At 41.1% G+C, this 24,429-nt stretch overlaps 2 protein-coding genes and 1 pseudogene across 3 annotated transcripts; 2 read left to right on the top strand and 1 right to left on the bottom strand.

Moving 5' to 3' along the window:
- Window positions 1-124: 124 nt before the first annotated feature.
- On the top strand, window positions 125-10,285 carry LOC310939324 (serine/threonine-protein phosphatase PP1-beta catalytic subunit). The gene is made up of 8 exons (XM_083904039.1): window positions 125-203; window positions 2,871-3,002; window positions 6,970-7,200; window positions 7,300-7,404; window positions 7,501-7,572; window positions 7,742-7,893; window positions 8,559-8,693; window positions 8,801-10,285. Exons 1-8 carry the CDS (start codon window positions 152-154, stop codon window positions 8,903-8,905), a joined length of 984 nt encoding a protein of 327 aa, XP_083760165.1. The 5' UTR covers window positions 125-151; the 3' UTR covers window positions 8,906-10,285.
- Window positions 10,286-11,804: 1,519 nt separating this feature from the next.
- LOC310941304 (structural maintenance of chromosomes protein 6-like) lies at window positions 11,805-18,579 on the bottom strand (annotated as a pseudogene). Its single transcript has 20 exons — window positions 18,448-18,579; window positions 17,162-17,313; window positions 16,935-17,071; window positions 16,717-16,778; window positions 16,440-16,600; window positions 16,221-16,319; window positions 15,753-16,098; window positions 15,418-15,596; window positions 15,098-15,299; window positions 14,769-14,883; window positions 14,393-14,553; window positions 14,016-14,151; window positions 13,843-13,923; window positions 13,593-13,763; window positions 13,176-13,313; window positions 12,925-13,074; window positions 12,683-12,808; window positions 12,451-12,552; window positions 12,041-12,187; window positions 11,805-11,906 (listed from the first exon to the last, which is right to left on the bottom strand). The product of its transcript is annotated as a structural maintenance of chromosomes protein 6-like (transcript).
- Window positions 18,580-19,161: 582 nt separating this feature from the next.
- On the top strand, window positions 19,162-21,458 carry manea (mannosidase, endo-alpha). Its single transcript, XM_083909883.1, has 4 exons — window positions 19,162-19,691; window positions 20,238-20,347; window positions 20,476-20,552; window positions 20,676-21,458. The coding sequence occupies exons 1-4, from the start codon at window positions 19,187-19,189 to the stop codon at window positions 21,307-21,309; spliced, it is 1,326 nt and encodes a 441-aa protein (XP_083766009.1). The 5' UTR covers window positions 19,162-19,186; the 3' UTR covers window positions 21,310-21,458.
- Window positions 21,459-24,429: the final 2,971 nt, after the last annotated feature.

Below are 24,429 nucleotides of genomic sequence, written 5' to 3'. Positions count from 1 at the left end.
TGTACATATATATGTATTTATTAGACCAAATCTAGAAATAAACTTGTAATTCAGATAAATGTGTTGAAAGTGAGTTACAGTCACAACAGCGCCTCCCCGTGTTCGCGGCGTGAACTGACCCCAGCCCAAACGCTACAGAAGTAGTTTGAAGATGGCGGAGGGTGAATTGAACGTGGACAGTCTCATCTCTCGGCTCCTGGAAGGTGAATAACACGAATACAGACTGAAGCGTTACTGTGAGCGTGTGCGACCCGGGCTCGTTAAGCTCGTCGTCGGATAAATTATGTAACTATCGCGGTTTGCTGAGAAAGCGCGGGGTGGTGGGCGGTGTTAGCTAGTGTTGCTAATGTCTGTCAATCGCAGTGCTGTGTTCGCGGCTAGCCGTGCTAGCATCGGCGTTAGCTGCCGTGTTTGTAAACACAGCGGTGAACGCCTTCATTTTTTCCATTTTGCACAGTAAGTGCTGTGTTATTGTGACAACTACATTCATCGCATCCTTGTCTTTACTTTGGCATTTTATTCAATTTTCCGAGGCGTATTCCTGGCTATTTTTTCTCCACATTCTGTGCGGATGGTGTGTGTTGGTCAAGAGGGACTGTGACTGTTGTTGTGTCCGCCTGTCATGGCGTTAAGTTGCATCGACCACCTAAGTTAAGTCATTTTGTTTTCTTCACACCAAACCTATACATCAGAGTCCCTTCTCTTGACAGGGTGATTGTTTTGCGCCATATTTGTGGAGCTAGGACTTGTCGCGATGATGCACTCTTCTGTTTAAAATGGTGGCCCAGTTAATGTCACTTTTTGGGTGGAACAGGTATATTTACATTGGTATATATGGAACGGTTTGTTGTGTAGTGTGATTTCTCTATGAGGCTGTTTTTGTCTGGGTTTGCAGGCTGTCGGATATTGTGATTCAGTGCACCCATTACAACTGTGTTAATTCATTTAGGATAGTTGTATTATATGTAGAATAAGTATCTTTAATGATTCTTAAAAATATATATACATTATTAAGTAGTTGTGAGGTTTGTGGCCAGAAGACAATGTCCTGTATGACTTCTACTTGATTGAAAGTTAAAGAAATCATTGGCAGAACATAAAAACAAGTCGAAAGTAAAACATTTGAATTAAATAAATGTGTTATGCCTCAAACTGTGTTTGGACACAATGGATGGACTTTTGGATAGATATGAACTGGATGAATGCAGATCTACACAGACATCATATCCATATTCATTCATATTTAGGGCAGCTGTGGCATTACCCTTACATTGGGTGTTAATCTAATACATTTTATAAGCATTTGTATGTTGAATATTTGTTGTAATACCATTGAAGTAAATTATATTTTGTTAATCGCTGTGTCTGGTGTATCAACCAGAACAGTTTTAGTATTTATTCACCATCACATTGTTGCTGTTGCACTTGGAAACTCAGATTCTTTGTGTTGGTGGCCCCCGCATGTGTAGACCTGGTTTTGAAGATGCTGTTGGAAAGGCTGTTCTGTTCCCCCTGTGTTCTTCTTTTCAGTCAGACCACATTCAGCTGTTCTTGGCAAACGTTTTACCAGTATTTGTGACTCTGTTTGAGCTTTAAACTTGTGCCAAGATTCAATAGCTAAGATTTGGTGTTTATTAATAATCTTTGGGAAAAAGCTGACTCACTGAAACTGCTTTGTTTTTCATGCAGTTTAATTTTCACCACACAGCAACATAATGGAAAATAAACACAAGATATAATGCAGCTGTTTTTAATCCTCTCACAGGTACAGAACAGAAAATCTGTTGTGTTACACAGGTCTGTGTGATCGTCAGTCAAATGCAAATTATTCTCATCTAGAAGTCACATTGATCTTTCACACGCTGACTGTGATTCTCTGGCACTCAGTTCACACTGCCGTGACTTGTGGATTCTGCTGCTCATATTTTTCACTATGAGTGGGACTTGCTCGTTTCATGTTTCACAAGAGGCCGGTTTTGTTTTCAACTTGTTGTGATGGTGTCTCTGTTTTCACACAAATGGAGCAGGTGACCTCACACGACTAACTGTCATCACATATGATTCCTGCATAATTATTTAGGTTGGAAAATGTATTCATAAATGAGTTGTATCTAGTGTGAAAGTAATTTTAATTTGAGTCATTTTAAAAATAGCACGCACAGGATCCAGCTTGGTTTCTCCTTACATCATCTTCCATGATTGTTAGTGTAACATAGTTCCTGGTTGATTTAGGCTGTGATGCTTATTTATAAATCTTATCTCAGCCTTAGCCCCTCAATGTCCTTAAGGGGTGTGATCTCTCTTAAAAGTGCCAGCCTGCAGAAGTGCTCACAGTGAAAGGTTGAGCAGCCTAAGCGTCTAATCTTAACTCACTCAGCTCTGATGAGGCCTGGCCAGTGACCGAAGAGCCCGACTGCTGCAATCGAATGCTTAGTGCATGCGATTGAAGCTGTGTAGTTACAGTAGACAGTAGAAAAATGTATAATGATCCGTAATTCATTCAAATAAATTCCAACCCTACACTGTCTGTGTAGCTTTAATGCCCTTTGAGTGGTTTCTCTTTCGATGCACAAACACAAATATCACGTATTCTGCTCACATATTTTTTAAACCCCTCTTTTCCTAAGGATAAGATGCATCTACTCCCAGAGCTATGGCAGAACCACAGAAAGCAGACTTAAGCTAACACAGCCAATAAACCCACACCACAACTGAAGATGTAAGCTGCTCTTGTAGTCTAAGCAGTGGGTTACTTATGTTTGCTGCTATAACCTCCAGAGACAGTATGTCCACAGCTCATCAGATCAGAGTCAGATACTACTTTGTTGTTCTACCACAACTGCTGCATTACTTTGTTCTATCCTCTCTAGTACGGGGATGTCGCCCGGGGAAGATAGTCCAGATGACCGAGGCGGAAGTGCGAGGCCTCTGCATCAAATCCAGGGAGATCTTCCTCAGTCAGCCCATCCTGCTGGAGCTTGAGGCCCCCCTGAAGATCTGTGGTCAGTGATCTGCATTTCTACCCTTCATTTACTTCATTTTCTCACCACATCGTGTTTCATGTTTACAGTCCTCGTTTTCTTTCTTTCTCTCTGGATCTTCTAAACTGGGTTGTTTACAAGCACAGGGAAACTGAAAATAACATCTTGAGAAATGAAATAAAAAATAGTAATTAACACAAGCCTTAGCTGCCTGCCAAATATAGTCCAGATTTTTTAAAACAAATGCAGTGTCACTGTGTGTTTCCCCCACTATTTGATCTGACATACTGCACCCATACTGAGTGAGTAATGAATCCTTTTAACGTTAATGACTTCTCATAGTATATTTTGTAACATTTTTATCGAATTATTTTCTTTCTTCACTGACTACAGCTTCAGTAGTTGCCTATAACCCTTGACAAATATCGAAATGGCAGCAATATCTTCCATTCTAAAGTGCAGCTCAAACAGAATCCTCCATACTTCCCCGAGAAGGGTCGAGCGGCAAACTCCTACTCTTCAGTGCACAGCCGAGAGCAGCAATCTATTTCTTTGACGCAGTTTACTTATGTAACCAGATGGGACAACATTGCTTCAGCCTGGGTCATAATATACCACTGTTATTCTCCTGACTCAACTGCCCTGTGTGTATGTTACAGAAGGATGAAAGTAAGGGAGTGTCAAACATATACACATATGTTCTCGTACATGCATGAATCAAAAAAGAGGAAAGAGCCACACGTGCATGTGTTCTCCTTCTCCACGGTTGAAATGACTCGCACACTCACTATCTCTCGCGAGCCCCTGCAGATTGCAGCAGCACACTCCCACATGGTGTATCTCTCTCTCTCCAGTGCGGTGCTGCAACTGCAAACAACATTGAATTGACAAAACGCTATATGTGCCAGTCCTTGAAAATGCTGCACACAAACTTGTGTACTGTGTATGCTCAGGCACACGCCCTCATGCTCGTCCTTCCACACACACAGTGGCTCTTCTCGTCTTGTTGTTATGTAGACCTCACATTGTACCTGATAATAGTTTGTGTTTGTCGTCAGAAGAGACAGACACTTGTGAGAGTGATGTGATGAGAAAAACTGGTTTTAAAGGGCTGAGCTCAGATTAGACCTGTGTGACACACGACTTTCAAATATGCATGAGTTTGAAATGGTGTTGTTTGTCACCGTGTGTGGGTTTTATATGTCTCCCTTTAAATTTTCATTGTTCTGCTGCTGCGTTTGAAGCACTTGCACTCGCGATAAAGACCTAACAAACAAATACCTTTCATTATTCATTAAGGTCGCACGGATCGGGTTTCTGAGTTTACGCACTCGCATAATATTCTTAATAATTAATATTTAGAGCAACATCTTTGCCATTGTGTTTGTTGTGAAAGATTGTTGTCCATTGACACAAAAAAAGATAATCACACCCTCGTTGTGAGAATAAAAGAAGCAACCTATAATCACAATCTTCAGCTACAGATAAGATGCAGAAGAACGATGAGAGAATCTCACTCATTTAGAATTGAATGTAATCGATTTTTTTAAGCATGGCTGCTTCATTTCTGCTGGTTTGAATTTTGTGGTAAAATATACTCTACATGTGCATGCACTCAGCAGTGCCAGTTGAAGGGAATGCCTTTGTCTGAGTATTTAAAAGTAGCACAAACTGTTTAAACTACAAAAGAATTTGCCAACATGTCAACTCTAAAGCCTATATTTATGATGCCAGGTGTCCTTATGGACAGTGAAGCAGGGTTTGTTTGATGTAATCATTCCTCTTACCCGTAGGTATTCCCTTCCTGTGTCACAACAACGTGACAAACAACATGATCCAGTCCGTCTTCTTTGACTAAATGCATCCTAAAGAATGTACCTCAGGTTCATGTGAGGCTTCAGCACTAGAAAGACAAGTAGTTGTCCTCCAAGGTTTAGGCTCTTTGTTCTTAAGTTTCAGATAATACTTGAAATAAATCTAAAGTCATTTTAATGCCATCGAGAATAGCTAAGACATTCTATATTACAATAACTATATTATAGTTTAGTTTGTATGTGTTCTTCATACTACTGTTTTTATGTGGGTATTTCTGGTTCAGCTGTTAATGCATGCAAGATTGTAGCTGTTATTATTGTTTTTTAATAATTAATTGAATCATTATTTCATTAATGTACCATCTCTTATGCACACTGTTATTGTTTTATTTGGGGGTGTCTTATGACCCTTTACACTGTGTTGTCTGTGGAGACAAATCTTGCTCATTTACGAGGCTATCCTCAGGTCCAGTGCCTCTGCCTTTTGCTTCGCTTTTTAAACCCTGGATCTCTGTGCTGCTATTTTTGGACTGTTTTGGCACTGCAGAGGCAGTGCTGAGTAAATAATTCACTGTCATCCTACAGCTCCTTGTGAGAAGGCAGGCAGGCAGAAGGGGCACCAAAGAGAGTGTCCTGGTGAAGCTCACAGCCATAACTTAGATTGCACTGATCCATTCAATGATGCTAGTGATCGTAGGTCTAATATGAAGCTGTAGAAATAACAACAGAATTATTACACTGCACTTAAAATACCAGCAGAGCTCAGAAGTAGCCTGTCGATGAACTGAAGTTAGTCCCGCTCTTACAAAGTTCACTAACCTTCAGCTGTGGCTGCACAGATTACAGTCTGTGTTGCCATGTGTATGTCATTTTATCCAAAATGTGGCTTTTTCTCCTTTTTCTTTTCTTTTCTGAGCAAACGGCAGCATACTTGAACAAAAGCTGATTGTTTGTTGCTTCTTGGTCGTTTATCTTTAGGTGCAGACATAGTGAAGACTTATTGTGATGTCCTCTGTGTTTACCCAGTCCTGTTTTTACTCTGTTGCTTATTATCTCACTGGAAAGACAAAAAAAAGTGTTAACAGTCTGTGTTTTTATTTTTTATTTTTTAATGTTGCATTGTGAGGTTTCAGAAGTTAACAGGTCCTTTCCCAGCTACAGTTGGATTGTATATCCAAAGACCCAATTAACATATTACTAGTTTAGCTTTTATAGTGCACTAATGTTGAAATAATTTCGAAGTGCAAAAGTGGTTTGCTCTGAAACAAAAAACAATTCTTGTTGTCACTCAATGACTTTGGGCTTCCCACCTTCCACCATCGTTTCACTTTCCTTTATGAAGGTAAACCTCAAAATAGATGACCTGGAATATGGAAGTGGAACACTGCAAATGCATCAAACTTCTAATTGCACGCTGCAGCTGCTCGTCCAGAGAAAATGATTGATCGTGAAACGCGCTCAAACTAGTAAGCCCATTGTGAGCACGAATGAGTCAAAACTGGGCTTCAAACATTCAGAACTATTCATGTAAACATTCATTTGCAGAGAACAGTGTACATTTTTATGTTGTCCTTCAACACAGGCATAAATAAGTCCAGGCCCCGTGTAGCCATGTAGGTTTGGTGCCAGCTGTGGTTTGCCATTTGGTGCCTCGATCACTGACAGACACCAGGAGGGAAAAAAGAAACGTGCCAGCCTCTTTCATAGTGGTAATTTATGTTGGTTATTTTAATCTTATGGCCAGACAGCTGCACATCATTACAAGACCTACTTTGTTTTGCATTCGTTTTCCATCTTGTAACAAAGTATTTTCATAAAAGGCCGTTGGCACTTGAGTTTTCTTTCTGTTTTTAGCTCAATAACATCAGAGGCTCTCTGCAGTGTTCTGTGTCTGAGCACTTAGCCCAGTTTGGAGCAGCTTGCTCGTTGGTGCAGGAGGATATAAAAGGAAGCAGGTCTTTGCTAGGTGTTGAAGTGAGGTGCCCCGCAGAGATCCTGTGCCTCCAGCTCCTTTCCACCTGACTGGTGACGGAGAAAGGAGAGGCTGACCCTGAATCCTTGGAGGAGCTGTTAACATTAAAGTTCTTTTCTGTGAATATGTGGATGAGCGTTGTTTATTTTTGAGATTCTAACCATTCTCACACTTCCTCTGTCCTCTTACCGCCTCTCCTCAGGTGATATCCATGGGCAGTACACAGATCTGCTGAGGCTCTTTGAGTATGGTGGCTTCCCCCCAGAGGCAAACTACCTTTTCCTGGGTGACTACGTGGACAGAGGGAAACAGTCGTTGGAAACCATCTGCCTCCTGTTGGCCTACAAGATCAAATACCCAGAGAACTTTTTCCTGCTCAGAGGCAACCACGAGTGTGCTTCAATCAACCGCATCTACGGTTTCTATGATGAGTGTGAGTTGCAGTTAACTCGTCCTGAAAACGCACACACAAATATCCCTGAGCTATGTTCATGGTTATGCGACACTAATGCACGTTTCTTTGCGATAACAGGTAAGCGCAGGTTCAACATCAAGTTGTGGAAGACCTTCACTGACTGCTTTAACTGCCTCCCCATTGCTGCTATTATTGATGAGAAGATCTTCTGCTGCCATGGAGGCAAGAGAGCTACTTTTTATCCTACTTTGAGGTTTGCACCAGTATATTTGAAGTGACGTGCTGTATTCGCTATAACCTTGTTCATTTCTGTTTCAGGACTATCGCCTGATTTGCAGTCAATGGAGCAGATCCGCAGGATCATGAGGCCAACAGATGTACCTGACACAGGTAGTGTGTGTTCATGTGTGCATACTTATCCCTTAAACTAAACAAACACTTTGACTTCCTGAGTTTCTCTGTCTCCTGAACAATGAGCTGTTACACTCTTTCTTCCTGTCGTCCATTTCTGGTCCTTGTTCAATTCCATCGCTTCTTCTCTCCATGCGTGTCTGTCCAGGCTTGCTGTGTGACTTGTTGTGGTCGGACCCAGATAAGGACGTACAAGGCTGGGGGGAGAATGACCGCGGGGTCTCCTTCACCTTCGGTGCAGATGTGGTCAGCAAGTTCCTCAACCGCCATGACCTGGACCTCATCTGCAGAGCCCACCAGGTAATTATGAAGCCAGTTAAGGCAGTTATGACTGATAGTTGAGAGCTTATTAGGGGGGGAAACAAAGCATGGAAATTGTCTAATAGCAACGATGGAACATGTATGACAGCCAGTTGCCTAGAAGAAAAACATATTTTTGATCAAAGTCATTGTTTTTCTCAGTTTTGTATTTGTATTTGATAGTTAGATGCAGATTTGTGGCCATTGAAAGTGCAGATATAGCTATTTTCCATTCATTTATGGAGGATCCTAAAATAACCTTGGGGTGTTTGCTTTACAAGGACTTTGCTGATACAAAGCCATTTACCCTATTAATAGACCTGCTGCTACACTTTAGTCCCTAATCTCTGTCCTTGTGTACCTTTTATTATTACTTTACTTAGGATTAAGTCTTTGTCCGTCTATATTTTGCATGTGTGGTAAATTTACTTGAAAAATTAGCAAACATTAATCGCCAAAATTAAACTTTTATAAACTGTTCTATTAGTCGATTTAAGCGCTAACACAATCCCTGCAGCTATTTTGGCTCTGCGTTGGCTGTCTCATATTGATTCAGGTGTAGGTTGTTTTGTACACTCAATCTTGACGGCTCTAGATTGGGTTCTTCTGTATCTTCAGTATTGATTCCTGGGGGCGTAAGAATAATGTCATGTGTCTTCTAACAGGTTGTGGAGGATGGTTATGAGTTCTTTGCCAAACGCCAACTGGTTACACTTTTCTCTGCGCCAAATTACTGCGGGGAGTTTGACAATGCAGGCGGCATGATGAGCGTGGATGAATCTCTCATGTGCTCATTCCAGGTATTATAGAAAGTCTATGATGTGTCGATGAGGGAGACGTTAGGTCAGAAACAGTCACATATTCATCCTCTCTCTCTCTCTTTGTCTCCTGCATTTGTGTTTTTAAGATCTTAAAGCCCTCAGAGAAGAAGGCCAAGTATCAGTATGGTGGAGTGAATTCTGGCCGGCCTGTGACCCCACCCCGCACCGCCCAGGCCCCCAAGAAGAGATGAACGTGCAGCCTTGATCCTCCCCCTTCTCCTTCTGTCTGTCCTTGGTCTGCCGTCATGGCAACCCCTGTAACTCCCCTGTATAGCAAAGATATGGGGCTTATCTAATTTCCCAAATCTTTCTCCTCTCCCTTGCCCACTCACTGTCTTCCCTTTTTCCCCAAATCCACTGACAGCTCTTTTCTTAATGTGTATGTGTACATAAATTTGCTGTGACCAATAGGTTTTGTTTTTGTTTGGTTTTTTGCCTGTTGGATGGTATATTTGATATCATTAACACATAATCTTTTTGGTGGGTACTTCCAATGCCATTTGAGGTTTTCTGAGGTTCTGTGTCGCGTAAGTCTTCTCTCTGCAGAGGGCAGAGGGGCAAAGTGTCCGAGTACGAGGAATTATTTCCAGCGCAACGAAAACAAAATGAACGAAGATTGTTTTGCCTTGAGAGAATTCCTCCAATCCAGTTCAATGAGACTACACAGTTCTCCCAGTTTTACTGTCCAAAGTCATTACAGCATGTGGTTGTTTTGCACAAGCTTGTTTTGTACATTTTAAGTGTTAAAAAAAAAGTCTGCCTCACTTGGAGTAGCAATCGAATGTGAAGAGAATGTGTTGAATGAAGAATGGAGGCTAAATCATTATGCTTCTGGCAGTGGACACACTCGACCCAAACACATTGCTCTCTGGGCATCAATTCCTCCGCTCTTATGTCTCCCTGTGCCTCAAGTCCACACACCCACACAGAATCGTGCTGCTTCTCAAACTGGGCTGGTGGATATTTTACTTGGTCTATTTATTTGAAATGACTTATGGAGATCGTTTCCCCCACATAATTCTATTATTGATCTATAGTGAAAAACACCAGCCGTCCGTCTTTGCCATTGTCCGAATTGTTCAGACACAGAACATTAAAAAAACCGGTGGAGTTGGAAGTGTATGCCATGATCCAGGACGTTTGGTTGTGTGATTGTGTCGCCACCTGGTGTCCAAATAAAGCATTACGCTCCAAATTAACAAATGTGATGTAAATTTCAAATCAGCGGAACATGGTTTCTTCATTTTAATGCCAGTACATGATATGTTGGTGTTCTTTCAGTTGACTTTTGAGCTGACCAGCAGTTTCCTGGTCAGATCTTCAGCTTCCTCTACTGCAAATGAGAAGCAGTTGACTTTTTTTGTGAAAATCACTCTTTCTTTTCTCTCCTATTCTTAATTTTATGTTGCACTCTGTTAATTAATTTTGTTGTATTTCTATGTTCTCTATTAACATTGTCTACTTTTTTATTCATTTGATTTATTTCCTTATAATAATAATAATAAGAAGAAGAAGAAACAACAACAAGATGTTACCAAAAGCTGTTTTGCAATTTGTACAAGTTTGTTTGAAAGTCTATAAATTGAATAAAATGGATGTAAACTAAAAAGCATCTGTTTTGTTGAAAAGTAGCATACACCTATGCTGCTTTTGTCTCAACATACATTTGTGTGCACTTATTTCAATCATATCAAGGAATGTGGGACTTACAAATTATTATTTATTTATTTTATAAGTTAACAATTACGCATTCATCTACATCCGGCTTTATTTTGAAAACCAGATGTAGATGAGTTTGCGCGGTTCTCATCTTGATCACGGAAGTACTACTTGTAAGTCCGCAGTACAATGCGTCATATCCGCCTTATATACAACATGGATGGGTCACAGCCGGTAGGCTTTCGCGGGTGGAGCATTTACAGATCTTATTGTTAGCCAATCGCACCAGAAGAGCAGGTTGTTGTGACCGTTGGCGACTTATTAAACCGCGCTTGTGTCTTGTTCACTTCGTCCCCGCAAGAGTCGCCCAAGGTACTTAATTACTTAGTTTTTACTGTTTTTTTAAAAAGAACCTGTGTGATATAAACGAAGTGTCTGACTCTCCTTGTTGAAAGGTTACTACTCCTGCTGCTATTTATAAGTTCAAAGTTCATTGATGCGGTTAGCGCTACAGTAGCTAATGTTGTTAGCCTTGGATTGACTGTCTATACGTTGCAGTTTTCTTCTCGGTAAAACAACGTGAGCTTAACTGTCACAACGGTGTTATGGACCTGACTGTGGTCATGCAAACATAACGTTGTAGCTCTCTTTTCCATGGCCGCATTAGCCTCCTAGGCTCCTAGTTACCCACCATTGTACATTGAACTCTAGGGCAGCAGTGATTTGTTGTTTCATCGTTTGACAGAAAGTTGGCAGAGAGTGTAAATATGTTCCTGTGCATCAAGTTTTGTATGATTCAAAATGTGAAACATCCTTGTTTATTGAGACAGCTGGCACAATATGTGTCTGTTTTTAAAGGTTGGTGTCTTTATTTTTATCTGTGTGTTTTACACTGTATTTACACTCTTGTACACCTTACTATTGAGGCTCCACATCGCAGATCAAAGTCCTTCTTTCTTAAATAAATATCTGTCCATTTATATACTTGCACAGGTCAGCTGCCTACAGAAATGGAATTTTTTTTTTAAAGAAAAAAAAGGATAAATACTTTCTTCTTATACAGAAGCCTGAATGTAATCCAATTTTATAGAAACAGAACAGTACACTTATTTACTCACAAAACAAAAACTAGAGCCCACTTTATGAATAAAATACGTGTTGTTGTTTTTTTTACAATTAAAGCCTTTTACTACTAAGCAACTTTCTGATGGTGAACGAAACCAGCAAGGCAGCAACCCTATTTGTCATTGTCATGATTTGTTGTTGAGTCATCCTGGCTCCGGTCTGGATCTCTCATACGTAGGATGTGGATGATTTTGCTTACAGTAACAGTGCTGCAGAAAAAACAATCCCCTGGATTAGTTGATTTGAAGAGTTATTTAACAAAGAGATTTGATATACATTACAAACAGAAGGAGGTTGTACGAGCGATTACCTCATGCTCTGTGGAGTGAGGAATATAAACTGTCTTTTGCGTTGACCAGCAGCCACTTTCAGCATCATGTCCATTGATATCCTCCTGTTTACCATGTCCTAATTAAACAAAACAAAAGCCAGGATACATTTAATTGTATGATAAATCAAGTTAGACAGTTCCTCAGTATTTACTTCACAGTTTAGGAAGTTTATTGTCCAGACTCAACAAAACAAAAACATTATCTTATTACCATGTAAATGTCAAACTCATCGAGACAGTGGAAAGGCGCGTCTGTGATGCTCCAAAGAGAGAGCACAAAGCAAACCGTGGCGAAGGAGCGCTCGCCTCCAGACAGAGAACGCATGCCGCTCAGGTCAGTCCCGCTTCCCTTGCCTGGCTGAACATACACAGCAGTGGATAAGAAGTTAATTTTGTACAAGAAAACACAATTTTTATGCATTTTAATTAACTGATACACACACAGGACATTGTATTGTTTTCCTGGTGACTTATTCTAACCATAAATACTACTGGCCAGATTCCCAACCTTAACCTAACCTTGACCTTACTTACTGGGTAAACTTTGTGTTTGACAGTTGATTATTTTCTTGATTGTGTGGTGACTTTGATCTGGCATAATGTTTCAAATGATGTTCTTACTGAAATGGAGAGTGTTTCATTCTTGTGATCAAAGGTCATACTTCCAGTGTCGCCCCTCTGTTTTAACATGCTGTCAAAGTAGTATTTACAGCCGGCAGAGAGGAATATAAAACAATAAAGAGGTGCAGAGATAATGGATCACATGGACAATGAGGGAAGGATCAAAGCATGAGAATAAACAAGGAGTCAGACCACATCTTAATGTGCCTCAGTCAGTATTATCAATTCCAACTTGCCTCTTGAGCTTGGTGTAAACATAGAATCTGCGGTTCAGCACATTGTCAAGGCATTTGATGAAGCTGTTGAGGTTGTTCACTTGATGAGTGAGGTTCTTGTAGTTCTCCATAGCCTCGTGGTACTGTCTATATGTGAAAAATGTGAAGGGAGCATCAGCAGGTGCTTGGAATGGTGGACACATCACAGTTATGTCATGTTAATGGTCACGGTTATTTCACTAACAGGAGTCAAGACAACCGGCCTTACAATGTCCTTGGGGTCACCTTGTTGGTCCTTCTGGGTCGAGATCCTAGCTTTGAGACGAGTGATCTCACTATCCAGACTTTTGGCTGTGCAACGCACTTCCATGCGCTCTGGGGAGATTTGTATAGCCTTGAATATAGATGCCTAAATCACAGAGTAAAGCGAATCATCAGACACAAAATTCAGGCAGCTATGATGCCATGATTCCATCATGGTTACGGTCACTCACTCACACCACAACACACCTGATTTTCCTGCTCCTTGCTTTTCATGTTGGCTTCAAGGGTCTGGATGTTGCGGAGATGGGTGCTGCGCTTCTCTTCGTAGTGTTTCTTGTGATGCTTGCACTTCATCACATCCTGGTCAGTCTTACTCAGCTCATCCTGTGGCAGAATTTTGAGAGGAGGGATTTTTATTAATGTGGAGCAAGATACATTGTTTTAAATCACATTTGATCTGGTGCTTGTGGAAAAATAATGCACCATATTTCAACACATCTACAGTCCAGGAAGTTTCTTTCCAAAAATGACGTGTATTGTATTCTTATTACATTGTTGGCTATACTGTTTACTATATTCAGATTAAGAACTCAGAGATTTATTTCAATGTTGACTTAATTTGAGTGTTTAAGTGAGTAGACATCTTAAACCTTGCACTTGTACCTTGATGGGGTCAGCTTCCTCTAGGATGGTGTTGATCTGCTCATTGTGTTGCTTGTACTCCTGCTCTGCCGCCTTGTAGGAAGCCTTGAGGTCGGTCATCTGATTTCTCGTCTCTTTCAACTCAGCACGCTTCGATGCAATCCTCATAATTATCTCCTGAAGTTCCTCCTCCTGTGGTGAAATGGTGTCTCAAATAAGTTAAATCATTTAAAAAGTATTGCATGTTGTGAATCACATCTTTTGTACAAACCAGAGGGTTCAAGTCCTCCGACTGAGGCTCTTCAAAATTCTGCAGGTCACTTAGCTCCAGCTGTAGCTTTGTGGCTTTATCCTAGTATTTAAACACATTTCATTATCAAACTCAGTCTGAATATTGTGTCAGAATAAGATTAATACTCATTTGTAGGAGGTAAAAATATTTGCTTCAGTTGTCTTCCGCTCCATGCAAGTTCTCCTCAGCAGCCCTTCATTCTGTTTGATGTCTTCATGTACCTTACTTATCTATTGTTGGATACGAGTTGCCTGAGCTTTCTGGTTCTCTGTCTCTTTCTGCAAATGTCTGAGAGGACAGAGAGAAACCACAGGAGGGTACAAGATTATAAAACCACTCTCTGTCGTGATATATTTTTATAACGTTTCAATTAGTTTCCAAGTTGCTGTTTTATTGTTTCAAAAACACACAGGTGATTCCCTTTATCAAACATGACAACATCAAGAAGGCAGTGGGAAATGCCACTAGTGACCAGAAGTATCCATGAGTAAATGATTAACTATTTTCACAAATTCACAGACGCGCACACCTGATTTCCTCTTCAACATCTCCAGAGAGGTAGTTGGCTCTGGTCTGGACAGTGTTATAACTGCGGTTGTTGTAGATCAGATCTCCGTCTTTAGAGATGGCCAGATTACAGTTATGGGGAGGGTTTCTGCCCTGCATCACTCTCTGAGCTTCTGTGCAATTCTACACACCCAATACAAGAAAGAAATCAGTGAAATCATACCTTCACAATACTAAAATACGTCATCATAAGAGGATTAGTGTGTCTTAATATGACAAAATGAATCAAATCAGATCATTATTGACTTTGTAGGTAGTTTGACTTCATATAATATGGTTGCATAGCATATTTTTATTTTTATTGGACTTTTATTTTGAAAAGAAAAAATAATTTTTACCTTAATGAGTAGAATATTTTCGATGCTCCGCTGTTCAATCAGGCAGTTTGCTATAACTGGGTCCTCAATCTCCAGAGCTTGAAGCACTGAGGGATACTGAGGGTGATTCACAGCCCTGACATATGAGACACAACAAACCATTATCACTTAAACATTAACCATCTGTTGACAGCTTGAGGGTACAGACACAGTCAGAACCTTACATACAGCCGTCTGCCCTATCCACGCCCATAGTGCCTAGATTATGTATTAGAACTGACAGACACCGAGTAAAACTAGAAAAGCACTCGGAGAGTGCAGACCTCCGCCAAGGCAGCTCACGTCCTCACCTCCTCCTTGTATCATGGAGTCGTGGCATGAATTGGCTGGTAATGATGGTAGGTCTGCGGCCACCTTGGTACGCTCTGGCCATGAGGCCTTGTAGTACCTTCTCATCTTCATGATTGTCACAGGTGAAGGCCTGCAGCTGGCTTTTAAGACAAACTTCTATAGCCAAAGCCAGCTCTGGGTCCTTGAGGCTGATGAGGTAACCTGTAGGAGAGACAAGTGATCATAAATCATAGTACAGTACATCATAAATAAAAATAAACTACCCCATGTGCATAGTATTTGTAGCACTATATTTGTAAAACTAGACACCAAGTCTTACCCAGAGGTCCTCTGGGTTTTTGCTTGAACTGGCCCCTTTTGTGAGCCTCCTCAATGGCAGCGAGGAGTGGAGGCATTAGCGCTCCGAAACGCCGCAGCCGATTGGAGCGACTGCTTTCCAGAGTCCGCAAGTTCCTTTCGTTGCCATCAATAGACTTTTGCAGTACTGCCAGTTCTCTCCTGAGGAGAGATGGAGGTGGACAATTTGTTATGTCAGAGGCTAATTCGGCAGTAATGATTGTTCTGCTGAGTTTAATCTGCAGAAAAATTACTGAGGGAGGGATTCACATAAAACATATCTGTTAATAAGTTTCTCTTTTATCCCAAGATCCCTACCCAATCGTTCATTGTTCTTCCTGTAATCGGGTGCAGGCATGTTGATACTGGTCAGTCTGCTGCTTCAGAGTGGAGATGTGGTGTTATGTTCTCCAGCTCAGCCTTTATCTGCTCCATATGCTCTTTCCTGGCTTGACTCTCTGCTCCCGTGTTCTGACTGATGCTAGAGAGACAACAACAATAAAAAAGTGATAACGAAAACTAAAAAAAGGATGTTAAAGACATGGGAAATGAAAACATAGACTCAACCAGAATGGTCACACAGAAGAACAAACAAGATGAAGTCAAACCTTCGCTTGAGATTATTGATCTGTTTGTACTTCTGCTCAGACTCCTCAACCTTAAGCTGCAAAATCACGATCAGGGATGGAGTCGGTTAAACAAACTTCTAATAGTAGGTTGCACAAAAAATACTAACTGGATTTATACTAACAAATACACATTTTTTTCACAAATTTACGATCATACCTTCCACTCATCAACTTTCTCATCATATTTTTCTGTGGACTTTCTGTCCAACTGCAGCTTTATCTTCATAGGCTTCAACTCCTCCTCCATTTCGGTCACCTTCAAATTCAGTTACCACACACACCAACAGCCATAAATATTTAGATGGACGCACAAACCCAATATCACTAGCACACAGGCAGACAATTGGTTTAAGAAAACAGTTAGGAATGATCTTACCAAAGCCCAAGCCATCTGCTTCTGTAACTCCTCCAGTTTGGTGAACATTTCGTCAAGAGATGACAGGCTCTTGTAACGTTCCTCTTTTTCCCGATAATTCTGCTTTATTGCTTGAAGTAATTGCTCATCTCTTGGGTCAGAACCGACATAGGATTGTTGACCTTTAAAGAACATTTAAATAGATAACATGTTTAAAAAAGAAAAAAAAAGACACAGCAAAACAGTCTCATGATTATGTTAACACCTTTGTACAGAATAAGACTTGTTTTACTCGTACCTGAATATTAAAATTGTCCAACATGGACAAAAGCTCTTCCTTCTTTGTTGAGACAATTTGACCTGCAAGAGCAAAGAAGAATTTATCAATACATTCTTAATGTGTACTTTAGGAATCTGCTAATGTAGCTGCAAACTAATGTGACAAGATATTGCCTATTTTCATATTACAATATTACGATAGCAAGTTGTTGCTCATAACCTTTCAATGGCTTTTACCTGACTTGCTCTTCAGTTTATAGGTTCTCAACCCCTCTCGTGTTATTCTGAGGTCTACAGTGATGGATGGACCAAACACTTTCGGCTTGTATGCATCCTTTCCTTTGTTACACAGGGTAACTGTTATATCAGCTGAGCTGAGGAAACAGGGATGATGCATTAAATCTATGGAGCGCCAAGTGGTGTATCATATAAAAGTCTATTTCATAGCGTTGAGTACAATTTACCTTTCTCCTTTTTTCACAAAACCTTTGAGGGATGATCCTCTGTTTGTAGCCTGTGCATTGCCACCTAAAGCAACTATGAGAGCAGTCAAGATGGCACTCTTCCCACCTTTAACATGAGCAGTTTTTGTGCAGCAAAGGTCAACACTGTTAAACTGGAGGATAGGACAATAATACAAAAATGAGTTAAACAGGAGCTTGTGTGCGATGACTGTGGTCAGCTGTTTTAAAATATCCTTATGTGACTAAAGGCTATAGTATGTGAAATTAAATTTCTAACCTGCCAAATTAAGTTAATGCACCAGTTGCCATGGTAACTGAAATATTTTCAATTAGAAAAGCACTCAGAGAGCGCAGACCTCCGCCAAGGCAGCTCAGCCCCCCACCCCCACAGATCACATCCAAAATGTAGTCACTTGTTCCTGGTCCCATTGCGGACATTTTCTGAAAATTTCATCCAAATCCATCTGTGATCTTTTCGAGTTATGTTGCTAACAGACAGACAGACATACTCATCAACATTCATGCATGTTTTCTTAATCTTACAGACACAGAGAAAGCACATGAAGTCAAAGAGATAGTAGCCTATTCAGCCTACTGATAATTTAAAAAATGTTAAAAAACATTTGAACGTGTCAAAAGTGGTGGTCTTTTGTTGCTGTAGTCCCATCCGCCTCAAACGTTGCCATGCTGTGTGTGTTCAGTGATGGTGTACGACATAACTTGGTTGTAAGTGACTGGTGTCTTTCTCCAAGTTTGAACCAGTATGCCCGTTCTCATAGGACCTCTGGCATCTGCAAGTCCAGAGAATGGACACTCATTTTAATTCTCTCTTTACCATTATCTGTAAACTCTCCAGAATAATGTAAATTTCACCATTTTCAACTTATCGTGTGGGTTTTTATCGCGATGCTAATCGTAGTAATGCATGGCCCTCGCCTTTTGCAGCAAGAAGAATCGGGTTCCTGGGTTCAAGCCCCCACTGGAACAACTTCGGAACAGGGAGTTTGTTCTCCCTGTGGGTGTTCTCCGGCTTCCTCTCACAGTCCAAAAACATGCGATATGGGGATGAGGTGAATTGGTCACTCTAAATTGACCGTAGGTGTGAGAGTGTGAGTGAATGGTTGTTTGTCTGTATATATATTGTCTGTATAATACTGGCGAATTGTCCAGGGTGTACCCCGCCTATCACTCTATGTCAGCTGAGATGGTTACCATGAGAAATAGGTGAGATAGCACCCACCCGCGACCGGTAAAACTCATCATAACATGATAGTGAACGTACACACCTGGTTTAAAAGAGGGTCGTCCCGATCGCCTTCATCAACATTGTCGTTATCGCCATCTTCATCTTCTTCCTGCACAGTTCGGACCCGTTTGTTCAGGCTTTCACTCACAGAGCTGTTTTTTCTTTTAGACATTCTAGGGGAAATGAAAATGAAACTTTAAAGCAGTGTTGAGGACAACTCCGGTCTGGACTATTTATTGAATTTGCAGTTTTCGCTGTAATATCAACTTTTTGACGGAGAAACATCAAAGACCAGTTTTTACAATGGCTTTAATCTCTGTGGTGCTTTGGTGTCGGAGTCTGTGCTTTTATGTGAGCTGTATGGAGTGTGTCAGATCCAGAAATGTGGCGAGTCGGTTGACTGTGGCTGTTTCACATTTAGAATAGGATTATGCAGCCTTGTAGCCCAGATTCTGTTGTTGTAATTCTCTCATATCGTTACACAATATTTTTTACCGAGAGCCTCTTTGGCCTCAAAGCCGTAGGTAAATTAAATAAAATATTCCACAATTTATTATAAAGTGTACCCCGCATTTTGCACACTCACATTTTATAGATCTCATATGCAGTTGACCAATCGTGGCAGTAATTAATTTACTGATGTGTATTCTTCTTATTTCTGTTTCCCTCCAGGCCGAATGACAACTCCCCGAGTTTCGATGGCATCCTCTCTAACATCGGTCCCTCGCTGCTGTCTCAACAATGAACTGTTGGAAGCCTCAAGCACAGACTGAAAAAGAATGGCAAGGTTTAGGCGAAAATCTTGCGTCGCGTTATTAGCTTTGGTGTTGCTTGTTCTTGTCATAACTGTGGTCTTGACGGTGCTCACACCAGAGGACTCTTCATTCAGGAGCCACAAGCTGTTCCCAGACAAAAGAGATGACAATCATGTCCCAAGAGAGGACGACAAAAAACACAACCCGATTAAAATGAATGAGACGTCCAAGTCAGACAAAGACAAAGAGCTGGAGGCTTCACTGAGGAAGTTTCCTCCCCCCAACTACTATCTACATGTGTTCTACTACACCTGGTATGGGAGCCCAAAATTTGATGGCAAATACATCCACTGGAACCATCCACAGCTCCCGCACTGGGACTCTGCGGTGGCTAAACGATATTCACGAGACACACACAACCCACCTGAAGACCTTGGGTCCAACTTTTACCCCTCTCTGGGACCATACAGTTCGAGGGACCCCTCCGTTTTAGAGTCTCATATGCATCAGCTACGAACAGCAGCGATCGGTAAGATTTTACTTAATTAATTTTACTTAACTTAATTACCTTAATTATGAAATGCAGTGTCTTTGCTATGATTGGGTCATGGCTCGTCACCAACGTGGACCTGGCCTCACGCTGTTCTATATAAAGAATATATAATAATAAGAGAGGAAGATGTTTTAGCTGTAAAATAACAGAGTACTGTGTCAGATTAGGCTTAAATAGTGGCAGATTAGTTCATTTATCATGATTCATATAAGTCAAGGTTAAAATAATCACAGCTCTCCAGAATGATGAAGAGTTTTCATCTGCTATGTAATAATATTTAAAACCAAAATAAAAGAAAGTAATTTTACTGAATGAAACCTTAATATACAGACAGCTATTTTGTTAAATAAATGGATGATCTAATATAACACCTTGTGTGTATTGATGTCAGAAACCCTTCATTTTTCATCATCCCCCACTGCATCACCTCATTGCACACTTACTATTTCAATGTATGAACAAATAAATAGCTGAAATTTGTTTTGTGACTCAGTTTAATTCTGAATCTGTGTTCATTCTCAGGTGTCATCGCTCTTTCCTGGTATCCTCCAAACCTGAGCGATGACAATGGTGAGCAAACAGACAACATTGTGCCTCTGCTGCTGGAAGTGGCTCACAAATACCACATTAAGGTATGTATGATGATATTATAAGCATTTGTATGATGTGCAGAACCCCTGAAAAGCCGTACATTATCGAAAATAGTCCGAAAAATAAATAAAAATATGTTTTTATGTTGATCTGTTCTCTGTGTTTGCAGGTAGCCTTTCACATTGAGCCATACAAAGGCAGAGATGAAGTCAGTGTGTACGCCAATGTCAAGTACATCCTAGAGAAGTGAGTAGTGCTCATGATCTTCCACTCTCTATTCCACCATGACTCATTGCATTTATGAATAACTCTGTTTTCACGTTCCTCTTACTTTTTTTTATTTATTGATGTGATTTCTCTCCTCTTCAGATATGGAGAGCATCCTGCTTTCTTCAGGTACCGCACAAACACTGGCAAGCTCCTTCCACTCTTCTATGTCTATGACTCGTACCTGATGAACTCTGAGCAGTGGGCCAAGCTGCTGAAACACACCCAGAGTAACAGCATCAGGGACACGGCATACGATGCCATCTTTATTGCCCTCATAGTAGAGGAGAGACATAAGTGGGATATCCTGACAGCAGGCTTTGATGGTATCTACACCTACTTTGCTACTAATGAGTTTTCCTATGGGTCCACGCAGCGAAACTGGGAGTCTCTTAAAGCATTCTGTGAAGATAACAGCCTGCTATTCATCCCCAGTGTGGGCCCGGGCTATATTGACACAAGCATCCGACCCTGGAACTTCCAAAACACTCGGAACCGCATCAACGGCAAATACTATGAAACCTCGCTGAGAGCTGCGTTAGAGGCCAAGCCTGATTTTATATCCATCACGTCTTTTAACGAGTGGCACGAAGGGACTCAGATTGAAATGGCAATTCCCAAAACAAGCCACACTGTGTACCTGGACTACCTGCCCAATAAACCCGCAGTCTACCTGGAGATAACTCGGAAATGGGCGACTATATTTGACGGAGAGCGACGCAAGTGGCAGGAATGATCCGACTCCAACAGCTGTAGTTAATGTTTCTCATTGATTATATCACATATTTACATAGAGAATAAACCAAAAACACAGAACAGTTGCAGAACAAAATCCAAAAGATATGACATTTACATGACTTGTAAGCTGTCTAATTTCACTGTGCAGCATGATTTGCCTCCCTTCTGTTCCTATGTTAAACCTCAATAGAAATAAAGGGAACCTCAGTAAAGGATGTAAAACACTATTCTTTCCTTTATATGTTTATGCATTATATGGAATCTCTTGCCTTCTTTTGTGTGCCTTTTGCCACAGAACGGAGATGAAGACTGATCCACACAGGGACATATAAGGAGTCCTGCACACAGCTGCTACAAAGAGAAGCTGCGACCCCACCTTCTTAGTCCTTGGGTTTGTATTTCTTCACAAATATGTGCTCTTCAATACAAATGTGTGGTAATATCTTCTATCTTTTGTTTTAATCACTTATAAGTGAAGACGTCTGAAGCATCGAGTCATTACAGACAGTCTAAAAAAACCATAGTGCCACTCAAATTTTGTAATATGTTATATATGTGCCTTTTAATAAGTGATTTTTATAATATATATATTAAAAAGTAACATTGTTATTTACAGAAATTATATACAATATAGAATAATTACTTTAAATTCTCAAGTTAGACACAATAATTGTACATATACGTGTGTGTGCGCAGTCTGACCAGCTGATCTGAATCAGGTATGTGTGCCCACAGCTGGCCGGCTCTGCAGCTCATGGTTGCCATGGTGACACAAACTCCTTAGTTACAGCTGGTTGAAACGGGGGATTACGGTGAAAGACACCTCTCAAACTCTTTATCTTATCTCCCAAAGACCAAAAGTCCTCCGGCCAAAAAAGAAAACTGTTAACGTAGTGTGTGAAAGGAGAGTCTGCTCAGTGAAGTGATAACAAGGATTTGTTTGAGAGATCAAGAGAGCTTTGAACATGCACATCAGTGTCAGAGATCACTGCGCACTTAAAAACCACAGAGATCGACTTCTATATCACACGACTTGACAGACAGAGTCTTGTAATTCCCCCGGTGTGCTTTTAAAAAGTGTGGAAACAGCCGGAGTGGACGTTCTTCCAAAACCTGCAGAGTCTTGACAGCTTCAGTTGTAAATAACAGCTGTGATCGAGGTCGATGAGGTTCTAATGTAAAAGAAAAGCAAACCTATATTATATTCTATCACCTCGCTGGCAGCTGTGCCTCAGCTACACACTGTTTAAAAGACGGTGAGGTCGTGGGCCAACTTTTTAATTTTAACGTGATATTAAGCAGGGGGCCACATGTAATCGATTGGGGGGCCGCATGTGGACCCTGGGCCGCCAGTTTGAGACTCCTGGTATAATGTAAAAGCTCCATTAGTCTGCTGGACATAATGGTACAAGATGGTGGCCTCCATAAAGCAGGGCCTTTACCTAAAGTACACCTAAAGGGCTTATTCTAAGGCTAAAATTATTACTTTATAGAAACATATGTATCCAATTCCTGTCAATAAAGCCTTGTCATTATTAAATAGTGGACCTTTAAGGAGTTCCCGCAGAAGAGAAGAAGAAGAAGAGAGTGCCCCATTCAATTATGCATTCATTTGCAGTTAAGGTTTAATGTTGCTTTTAGTATAAAGAGTTATAGAACAATTGTATGAGCAATTGCTTTATGTCCTGTTTGTGTCAGTGAGTGATGATGGTGCATTAGAACAGCAGGGACGGACACACACAGACACAGACACAGAATAAAACCTGCCGAGGTTTAGTTTCGTGATGAATTCTCTCTGTAGGCAAAGTGATGGAGGGAGGGTGGGGGTGGGGGTCCTCTCGTGTTTGTTCAAATGAAACGCGTGAATTGATGATTCCAGTGTGTCACGCGCTGACGCCAAAATCTGAGCATCCCTCACACACACACACACACAGAGCGTGCAGCTGCATTGACGGTAAACAGCGGAGGTAGCGCATGGGCAGCCAGCAGGGAATTATTCCACATCACATGCCTGAACATACATGGCGTCCTTATATACACAGCCATGCATCTAATGTGCAGGCTCGTGCTGTAGCATCATCGTCTTCATCAACAACAACACCGGGAATATAAATATATATATATATATATGGTGTGTTTCTGCAGCCATTATTGTGTGCGTCGGTGCAGCATCAGCAGCAGCAGAGAGGAGGATTGAGCGCACATCGCGACCATAGGTATCCTCCGGATCGAGACGATGGACGTGGGCTCGTCCGGCTCTTTCCCCGCAAACACGGTGCGCTTTTTTTTCCGCCCAGTCTCATCCGCATCTTCCCAATGTCGCAAGGTGTCTTTGAAGCGGCTGCAGGAGCTCAGCAGGAGGAGATGAGAAGAAAGGTCTATTTTGACTCACGCCTGTCAAGATGGTGAGTGAAAGGCATTTATTTTTCTTTAATGAAATCCCGGTCAGCTAATTATTAACGGGATCCCTGTCCGTGTTTTTATGACTGTGTGTGTGTGTCTGTGTGTGTTTCCTCTCTCATGTCTCCATCTTAAATGCACGCGGGCAGTTTATGCATGATGAGGGAATATGGATGATCTGTGGATGTGATCTGTGTTTTTTAGGCTGAATTCCTCTGTGTTTAAAGCGTCATTCTCCTCCATTGTTGGGCGACACATGAAATATTCCAGTGAAAAAAACCCAGGATCCTCATCAACTTCAATGCAGCTTCACACAGGAAACACAATCATTTATCACACACACACACACACACACACAGAGAGAGAGAGAGAGGCTCCACTACAGCATCACGTTTTAAAATGACCTTCAGTGCTCGGTGGATGGAGATGAATTCTCACCTGGGATGCAGTGTCAGGATGCACATGAATCAGATCAGAATCAATGTAATCCCCTGTATATTTCATTTGACCCTGTTACCTGTTTACCATATCAAAAATTTAATGCTTTCAGAATGTGTTTTTTTCTTGTGCCGGTCATTTCAAATGTAGACTTAGGCTCCCTCCTGTGCCCCAAATACATCACAATACCTTTGATAAAAAACCCTCAGCTGTGTTATTGAAATCATGTGAATGAACGCTTGCTCGCTCTGTGTGCACGTTTTTGTTTTAGTACATGGAT

Source organism: Microchirus variegatus (assembly GCF_963457635.1).
Source record: "Microchirus variegatus genome assembly, chromosome: 2".
Taxonomy (NCBI): domain Eukaryota; kingdom Metazoa; phylum Chordata; class Actinopteri; order Pleuronectiformes; family Soleidae; genus Microchirus; species Microchirus variegatus.
This window is presented reverse-complemented; position numbering and strand designations above follow the sequence as displayed.

Bases quoted from the DNA above. Each gene is read 5' to 3' on its own strand.
- LOC310939324 (XM_083904039.1), top strand. From the start codon at position 152: ATGGCGGAGGGTGAATTGAACGTGGACAGTCTCATCTCTCGGCTCCTG. The intron at 204-2,870 runs GTGAATAACACG...TATCCTCTCTAG, and splicing joins CATCTCTCGGCTCCTGGAAG to TACGGGGATGTCGCCCGGGG. The intron at 7,405-7,500 runs GCAAGAGAGCTA...TTTCTGTTTCAG, and splicing joins GATCTTCTGCTGCCATGGAG to GACTATCGCCTGATTTGCAG.
- manea (XM_083909883.1), top strand. From the start codon at position 19,187: ATGGCAAGGTTTAGGCGAAAATCTTGCGTCGCGTTATTAGCTTTGGTG. The intron at 20,348-20,475 runs GTATGTATGATG...CTGTGTTTGCAG, and splicing joins CTCACAAATACCACATTAAG to GTAGCCTTTCACATTGAGCC. The intron at 20,553-20,675 runs GTGAGTAGTGCT...TCTCCTCTTCAG, and splicing joins GTCAAGTACATCCTAGAGAA to ATATGGAGAGCATCCTGCTT.